General features: G+C 49.6%; 1 protein-coding gene across 8 annotated transcripts in view; it reads right to left on the reverse strand.

Moving 5' to 3' along the window:
* Positions 1-9,462, reverse strand: part of LOC106593735 (tyrosine-protein phosphatase non-receptor type 12) — a 115,629-nt gene that overhangs the window by 25,342 nt on the left and 80,825 nt on the right. For all 8 annotated transcript variants that reach the window (XR_006770703.1, XM_045722471.1, XM_045722475.1 and 5 more), the window contains exon 12: positions 3,736-3,824. Coding sequence is in view for 7 of the 8 variants with exons in the window: in XM_045722471.1 (XP_045578427.1) it covers positions 3,736-3,824 (89 nt within the window). In the remaining variant the exon portion in view is untranslated. The remainder of the gene's footprint in view (positions 1-3,735; positions 3,825-9,462) is intronic.

The raw sequence follows: 9,462 nt of genomic DNA on the forward strand, positions 1-9,462 counted from the left end.
GACCAGAGAGTCTCCAGTACTGAGTACAGGTCCTAGACCAGACCAGAAAGAGTCTCCAGTACTGAGTACAGGTCCTAGACCAGACCAGAAAGAGTCTCCAGTACTGAGTACAGGTCCTAGACCAGACCAGAGAGTCTCCAGTACTGAGTACAGGTCCTAGACCAGACCAGAGAGTCTCCAGTACTGAGTACAGGTCCTAGACCAGACCAGAAAGAGCCTCCAGTACTGAGTACAGGTCGTAGACCAGACCAGAGAGTCTCCAGTACTGAGTACAGGTCCTAGACCAGACCAGAAAGAGCCTCCAGTACTGAGTACAGGTCCTAGACCAGACCAGAGAGTCTCCAGTACTGAGTACAGGTCCTAGACCAGACCAGAAAGAGCCTCCAGTACTGAGTACAGGTCCTAGACCAAACCAGAGAGTCTCCAGTACTGAGTACAGGTCCTAGACCAGACCAGAAAGAGCCTCCAGTACTGAGTACAGGTCCTAGACCAGACCAGAAAGAGCCTCCAGTACTGAGTACAGGTCCTAGACCAGACCAGAAAGAGCCTCCAGTACTGAGTATAGGTCCTAGACCAGACCAGAGAGTCTCCAGTACTGAGTACAGGTCCTAGACCAGACCAGAGAGTCTCCAGTACTGAGTACAGGTCCTAGACCAGACCAGAAAGAGTCTCCAGTACTGAGTACAGGTCCTAGACCAGAGAGTCTCCAGTACAGAGTACAGGTCCTAGACCAGACCAGAGAGTCTCCAGTACTGAGTACAGGTCCTAGACCAGACCAGAGAGCCTCCAGTACTGAGTACAGGTCCTAGACCAGAGAGTCTCCAGTACGGAGTACAGGTCCTAGACCAGACCAGAAAGAGCCTCCAGTACTGAGTACAGGTCCTAGACCAGACCAGAAAGAGTCTCCAGTACTGAGTACAGGTCCTAGACCAGACCAGAGAGTCTCCAGTACTGAGTACAGGTCCTAGACCAGAAAGAGCCTCCAGTACTGAGTACAGGTCCTAGACCAGACCAGAAAGAGTCTCCAGTACTGAGTACAGGTCCTAGACCAGACCAGAGAGTCTCCAGTACTGAGTACAGGTCCTAGACCAGACCAGAAAGAGCCTCCAGTACAGAGTACAGGTCCTAGACCAGACCAGAAAGAGCCTCCAGTACTGAGTACAGGTCCTAGACCAGACCAGAAAGAGCCTCCAGTACTGAGTACAGGTCCTAGACCAGACCAGAAAGAGCCTCCAGTACTGAGTACAGGTCCTAGACCAGACCAGAGAGTCTCCAGTACTGAGTACAGGTCCTAGACCAGACCAGAAAGAGTCTCCAGTACTGAGTACAGGTCCTAGACCAGACCAGAGTCTCCAGTACTGAGTACAGGTCCTAGACCAGACCAGAGGGTCTCCAGTACTGAGTACAGGTCCTAGACCAGACCAGAGAGTCTCCAGTACTGAGTACAGGTCCTAGACCAGACCAGAAAGAGTCTCCAGTACTGAGTACAGGTCCTAGACCAGACCAGAGAGTCTCCAGTACTGAGTACAGGTCCTAGACCAGACCAGAGAGTCTCCAGTACTGAGTACAGGTCCTAGACCAGAGAGTCTCCAGTACTGAGTACAGGTCCTAGACCAGACCAGAGAGCCTCCAGTACTGAGTACATGTCCTAGACCAGACCAGAAAGAGCCTCCAGTACTGAGTACAGGTCCTAGACCAAAGAGTCTCCAGTACGGAGTACAGGTCCTAGACCAGACCAGAGAGTCTCCAGTACTGAGTACAGGTCCTAGACCAGACCAGAAAGAGCCTCCAGTACTGAGTACAGGTCCTAGACCAGACCAGAGACTCTCCAGTACTGAGTACAGGTCCTAGACCAGAGAGCCTCCAGTACTGAGTACAGGTCCTAGACCAGACCAGAGAGTCTCCAGTACTGAGTACAGGTCCTAGACCAGACCAGAAAGAGTCTCCAGTACTGAGTACAGGTCCTAGACCAGACCAGAAAGAGCCTCCAGTACTGAGTACAGGTCCTAGACCAGACCAGAGAGTCTCCAGTACTGAGTACAGGTCCTAGACCAGAAAGAGCCTCCAGTACTGAGTACAGGTCCTAGACCAGACCAGAGTCTCCAGTACTGAGTACAGGTCCTAGACCAGAAAGAGTCTCCAGTACTGAGTACAGGTCCTAGACCAGACCAGAGAGTCTCCAGTACTGAGTACAGGTCCTAGACCAGACCAGAAAGAGCCTCCAGTACTGAGTACAGGTCCTAGACCAGACCAGAAAGAGTCTCCAGTACTGAGTACAGGTCCTAGACCAGACCAGAGAGTCTCCAGTACTGAGTACAGGTCCTAGACCAGACCAGAAAGAGTCTCCAGTACTGAGTACAGGTCCTAGACCAGACCAGAGAGTCTCCAGTACTGAGTACAGGTCCTAGACCAGACCAGAAAGAGCCTCCAGTACTGAGTACAGGTCCTAGACCAGACCAGAGAGTCTCCAGTACTGAGTACAGGTCCTAGACCAGAAAGAGTCTCCAGTACTGAGTACAGGTCCTAGACCAGACCAGAAAGAGTCTCCAGTACTGAGTACAGGTCCTAGACCAGACCAGAAAGAGTCTCCAGTACTGAGTACAGGTCCTAGACCAGACCAGAAAGAGTCTCCAGTACTGAGTACAGGTCCTAGACCAGAGAGTCTCCAGTACTGAGTACAGGTCCTAGACCAGACCAGAAAGAGCCTCCAGTACTGAGTACAGGTCCTAGACCAGACCAGAGAGTCTCCAGTACTGAGTACAGGTCCTAGACCAGAAAGAGTCTCCAGTACTGAGTACAGGTCCTAGACCAGACCAGAGAGTCTCCAGTACTGAGTACAGGTCCTAGACCAGACCAGAGAGTCTCCAGTACTGAGTACAGGTCCTAGACCAGACCAGAGAGTCTCCAGTACTGAGTACAGGTCCTAGACCAGACCAGAAAGAGTCTCCAGTACTGAGTACAGGTCCTAGACCAGACCAGAGAGTCTCCAGTACTGAGTACAGGTCCTAGACCAGACCAGAAAGAGTCTCCAGTACTGAGTACAGGTCCTAGACCAGACCAGAAAGAGTCTCCAGTACTGAGTACAGGTCCTAGACCAGACCAGAAAGAGTCTCCAGTACTGAGTACAGGTCCTAGACCAGACCAGAGAGTCTCCAGTACTGAGTACAGGTCCTAGACCAGACCAGAAAGAGTCTCCAGTACTGAGTACAGGTCCTAGACCAGACCAGACAGCATCCAGTACTGAGTACAGGTCCTAGACCAGACAGCATCCAGTACTGAGTACAGGTCCTAGACCAGACAGCATCCAGTACTGAGTACAGGTCCTAGACCAGACAGCATCCAGTACTGAGTACAGGTCCTAGACCAGACAGCATCCAGTACTGAGTACAGGTCCTAGACCAGACAGCATCCAGTACTGAGTACAGGTCCTAGACCAGAAAGAGTCTCCAGTACTGAGTACAGGTCCTAGACCAGACCAGAGAGTCTCCAGTACTGAGTACAGGTCCTAGACCAGAGAGTCTCCAGTACTGAGTACAGGTCCTAGACCAGAGAGTCTCCAGTACTGAGTACAGGTCCTAGACCAGACCAGAAAGAGTCTGGTCTAGAGAAAGAGAAAGAGAGCTCAGCCGGAGGCCGAGATGTGGTTCCACATCAAACAAACCGCAGGCTAGAACACCAACCAGGGCTGAGTATATGCAGTGTTGTTGAATACGTGATGAAGTCACTGTACTGTACCTGCGTATGCGGGGTGGTTTGGGGGGCGGTGTGTCCCATCGCTCCTCATCTGACTGGTGTCCAGCTTTCTCTGGGCTGAGCCCATCGTCCTGAGGAGGCGAAACAGAGGGATGAAGAAAAAAGAAAATATCATTTGGGTGTGTCTGCAGTGGTTCTAATGACAGCAAGGCACCATGGTTTCCAGTCCTGTTCATATCATCACTGGGATTTCCTATACATAGTCCCAGGGGCTGGCTGTGTACTCACAGTCCATTTTAAAACAGTAGGTGTGTGTGCAGCGTCCAAACCTATATCGAACACGATGGGGTAAGGAGGTCAGCTAAGGTCACCCTGGTCATGTGTGCCAGTGTGTGTGGTGTGTGTGGCTATTGGTCCTGCCATTGTCCCAGGCACCTGATCCTAAATAGGGAGATTATACTGGATAGTCTGTGTCCAAACATTGTTTATGTGTAAAAGCACAGCTAGTTTTCATTTGTTGCTAGCTAGTTGCTAAACATAGCCAACAGTGGGACTATACATGTGCCTGTATAGACATGATTACACAGAATACACACAGCCTACATATACCCTAATACACAAATTGTCGACCACACTATCTACTAAGAGAGTTCTCATCTGTATTATTCGTAGTCGTCTATTTACCACCACAAAGCAAAGCTGACACTAAGACCGCTCTCAACCAACTCTATAAGGCCATAAGCAAAGAAGAAAATGCTCACCCAGAAGCGGCGCTCCTAGTGGTCGGGGACTTTAATGCAGGAAAACTTAAATCAGTTTTAACACATTTTTACCAGCATGTCACATGTGCAACCAGAGAAAAAAACTCTAGACCACCTTTACTCCACACACAGAGATGCATACAAAGCTCTCCCCCACCCTCCATTTGGCAAATCTGACCACAATTCCATCCTCCTGATTCCTGCTTACAAGCAAAAACTAAAGCAGGAAGTACCAGTGACTCACTCAATACGGAAGTGGTCAGATGACGCGGATGCTACACTACAGGACTGTTTTGCTAGCACAGACTGGAATATGTTCCGGGATTCATCCAATGGCATTGAGGAGTACACCACATCAGTCACTGGCTTCATCAATAAGTGCCTCGATGATATCGTCCCCACAGTGACTGTACGTACATATCCCAACCAGAAGCCATGGATTACAGGCAACATCCGCATCGAGCTAAAAGCTAGAGCTGCTGCTCTCAAGGAGAGCGAGACTAATCCGGACGTTTATAAGAAATCCCGCTATGCTCTCAGACGAACCATCAAACAAGCAAAGGGTCAGTCAGGACTAAGATTGAATCCTACTACACCGGCTCTGACGGTTGTCGGATGTGGAAGGGCTTGAAAACTATTACGGACTACAAAAGGGAAACCCAGATGCGAGCTGCCCAGTGACGCGAGCATACCAGACGAGCTAAATGCCTTTTATGCTCGCGTTGAGACAAGCAACACTGAAGCATGCACGAGAGCACCAGCTGTTCTGGATGACTGTGTGATAACACTCTCGGTAGCCGATGTGAACAAAACCTTTAAAACAGGTCAACATTCACAAAGCCGCTGGGCCAGAAGGATTACCAGGACGTGTATTCAAAGCATGCACGGACCAACTGTCAAGTGACTTCACTGACATTTTCAACCTCTACCTGACAGAGTCTGTAATACCTACATGTTTCAAGCAGACCACCATAGTCCCAGTGCCCAAGGGAGCGAAGGTAACCTGCCTAAATGATTACCGCCCCATGGAACTCACGTCAGTAGCCATGAAGAGCTTCGAAAGGCTGGTCATGACTCACATCAACAGCATCCTCCCGGATACCCTAGACCCACTCCAATTCGCATACCGCCCCAACATATCCACAGATGACGCAATCTCAATCGCACTCCACACCACCCTTTCCCATCTGGACAAAAGGAACACCTATGTGAGAATGCTGTTCATCTACAGCTCAGCGTTCAACACCATAGTGCCCACAAAGCTCATCACTAAGCTAATGACTAAACACCTCCCTCTGCAACTGGATCCTGGACTTCCTGAAGGGCCACCCCCAGGTGGTAAGAGTAGGCAACAACACGTCTGCCACGCTGATCCTTCACACTGGGGCCCCTCAGGGGTGTGTACTTAGTCCCCTCCTGTATTCCCTATTCACCCACGACTGCCTGGCCAAACGCGACTCCAACACCATCATTAAGTTTGCTGACGACACAACAGTGGTAGGCCTGATCAATGACAACGATGAGACGGCCTATAGGGAGGAGGTCAGAGAACTGGCAGTGTGGTGCCAGGACAACCTCTCCCTCAATGTGAGCAAGACAAAGGAGCTGATCGTGGACTACAGGAAAAGGCGGGCCAAACAGGCCCCCATTAACATCGACGGGGATGTGGTGGAGCGGGTCGAGAGTATCAAGTTCCTTGGTGTCCACATCACCAACAAACTATCATGGTCCAAACATAACAAGACAATCATGAAGAGGGCACGACAAAACCTTTTCCCCCTCAGGAGACTGAAAAGATTTGACATGGGTCCCCAGATCCTCAAAAGGTTTAACAACTGTACCATCGAGAGCATCCTGACCGGTTGCATCACCGCCTGGTATGGCAACTGCTCGGCATCTGAACGTAAGGCTCTACAGAGGGTAATGCGAACGGCCCAGTACATCACTGGGGCCAAGCTTCCTGCCATCCAGGACCTATATAATAGGTGGTGTCAGAGGAAAGCCTAGTAAAATGTCAGAGACTCCAGTCACCCAAGTTATAGACTGTTCTCTCTCCTACCACACGGCAAGCGGTACCGGAGCACCAAGTCTAGGACCAAAAGGCTCCTCAACAGCTTCTACCCCAAGCCATTAGACTGCTGAACAATCCATAAAAATCGCCACCGGACAATTTACATTGACCCCCCCCTCTTGTACACTGCTGCTACTCGCTGTTTGTGTGTTACCTACGCATAGTCACTTCGCCCCCACCTACATGTACAGATTACCTCAACTAGCCTGTACCCCTGCACACTGACTCGGTACCGGCGCCCCCTGTATATAGCCTCGTTATTGTTATTCTCATTGTGTTACTTTTTATTATTACTTTTTATTTTAGCCTACTTGGTAAATATTTTATTCTTCTTGAACTGCACTGTTGGTTAAGGGCTTGTTAGTAAGCATTTCACGGTAAAGTCTACACTTGTTGTATTTGACGCATGTGGCAAATACATTTTGATTTGATTTATCGTGTGACTAAGTAATTTTTCTTTCTCTCTTGGCCTCTGTTCGTCATAGTGGAGTAACATCCTGTCTTTCTTTAGCTTCGGACACGTCCTCTCTCTCTGTGTGAGAGTGAGAGAGAGAGTGAGTAGTCAGTGTTTGTGTGATACAGTATATAAATCCCAGCCAGAGTGAATGTGTGTGTTCTGCCAGACAGATGTTCAGTAGGGAAGTAGAGATCTGCAGAGAGGACCCAATTAAAGCAAATGGGTAGGGTCTCTCTCTCCCTCTCTTTATTCTTTCTCCTGACTCCCTCTCGCTCTCGCGCTACAGGCTTCTGTGATAGCAGGAAGAAAGGAAGAGAGAGGGAGGAAGAGAGAGGAAGAGAGCAACACAGACAGAGTTCTGCCACACCTTGAGGCCAGTCAAATTCTTAGAACACAGCCGTGTGTGTGTGTGTGTTCACAGAACTCTCTGACCAGCCCATCTGCTCAGTGAATCAGTTTAGAAGCTCTTATTGTTGTGAGTTAATAACATTTCCTGGAGACAAAAAGTACAGTGTGTTTAAGAGGGAGAAACAGTGTGTGTGTGTGTGTGTGTGTGTGAGAGGAAGGGAGGGAGTGTGTGTGTCCAGTGTGTTTGTGTATGACACAGAATGAGTGAGTGAGTGAGTGATTGTAGAGAGGGGGGGGGAAATGGGGCAACATGGCCAGCCGTTCTGTTTCTGAGGAGGAATTTAGAACCTGAAGCACTTCAGAGGAAGACAGACATTTCTTAGTGTTGTGGGGGAGTGAGTGTGATGGGGTGTTGTGAGATGGGGAAGAAGAGGCAGAATATCGCCCAGCTAGAGCGGTGACGTCGCCCAGCTAGAGCGGTGACGTCGCCCAGCTAGAGCGGTGACGTCGCCCAGCTAGAGCGGTGACGTCGCCCAGCTAGAGCGGTGACGTCACCTAAGCTTGAGTTGTCAAGTATTTGGGAGGTATTGGGGTTGTGCGAGGTAGAAATGTAATGTTAGACGTGGTGGTAATGTAATGTAATGTTAGACGTGGTGGTAATGTAATGTAATACGTGGTGGCGCTGTAATGTAATACGTGGTGGCGCTGTAATGTAATGTTAGACGTGGTGGTAATGTAATGTTAGACGTGGTGGTAATGTAATGTTAGACGTGGTGGTAATGTAATGTAATGTTAGACGTGGTGGTAATGTAATGTAATGTAATGTTAGACGTGGTGGTAATGTAATGTAATGTTAGACGTGGTGGTAATGTAATGTAATGTTAGACGTGGTGGTAATGTAATGTAATGTTAGACGTGGTGGTAATGTAATGTAATGTTAGACGTGGTGGTAATGTAATGTTAGACATGGTGGTAATGTAATGTAATGTTAGACGTGGTGGTAATGTAATGTAATACGTGGTGGTAATGTAATGTAATGTTAGACGTGGTGACGCTGTAATGTTAGACGTGGTGGTAATGTAATGTAATGTAGCGTGGGGGTAGCGTAGCGCGGGGGTAGCGTAGTGCGGGGTAGTGTAGCGTAGTGTGGGGGTAGTGCAGCGTAGTGTGGGGGTAGTGTAGCGTAGTGTGGAGGTAGTGTTGGAGTAGTGTAGCGTAGTGTTGGGGTAGTGTAGTGTTGGGGTAGTGTAGTGTTGGGGGTAGTGTAGTGTTGGGGGTAGTGTAGCGTACTGTGGGGGTAGTGTAGCGTACTGTGGGGGTAGTGTGGCGTGGTGCGGGGGTAGTGTAGCGTGAGTGCGGGGTAGTGTAGTGCGGGGTGAGTGTAGTGCGGGGGTAGTGTAGTGTAGCGTGTGGAGGTAGTGCAGTGTAGTGTTGGGGTAGTGTAGTGTTGGGGTAGTGTGGGGCGTAGTGTTGGGGTAGTGTAGGGGTAGTGTTGGGAGTGAGTGTAGAGTGTAGGGTAGTGTAGTGTAGGGAGTGTAGTGTAGGGTAGTGTAGTGTAGGGAGTAGTGTAGTGTAGGGGGTAGTGTAGTGTAGGGGTAGTGTAGTGTAGTGTTGGGGTGGTGTAGTGTAGGGTAGTGTAGGTGTGAGTGTAGTGTGGGGGTAGTGTAGGTGTGGTGTAGTGTAGTGTAGGGGGTAGTGTAGTGTAGGGGTAGTGTAGTGTAGGGGGTAGTGTAGTGTAGGGTAGTGTAGTGTAGTGTTGGGGTAGTGTAGTGTAGGTGCAGTGTAGGGTAGTGTAGTGTAGGGGTAGTGTAGTGTAGGTGTGTGTAGTGTAGGTGTAGGGTGTGGTGTAGTGGAGTGTAGTGTGGGGTAGTGTAGTGTGGTGTGGGGGTGGTGTGCAGTGTAGGGTGTAGTGGAGTGTGGGGTAGTGTAGTGTAGGGGTAGTGTAGTGTAGGGGTAGTGTAGTGTAGGGTAGTGTAGTGTAGTGTTGGGGTAGTGTAGTGTAGGGTAGTGTAGGGAGTGTAGTGTAGTGTAGGTGTAGTGTAGTGTGGGGTAGTGTAGTGTAGGGGGTAGTGTAGTGTTGGGGGTAGTGTAGTGTAGGGGTAGTGTAGTGTTGGGGTAGTGTAGTGTCAGGG

The sequence above is a fragment of the Salmo salar genome, chromosome ssa07 (assembly GCF_905237065.1).
Source record: "Salmo salar chromosome ssa07, Ssal_v3.1, whole genome shotgun sequence".
Lineage (NCBI taxonomy): Eukaryota > Metazoa > Chordata > Actinopteri > Salmoniformes > Salmonidae > Salmo > Salmo salar.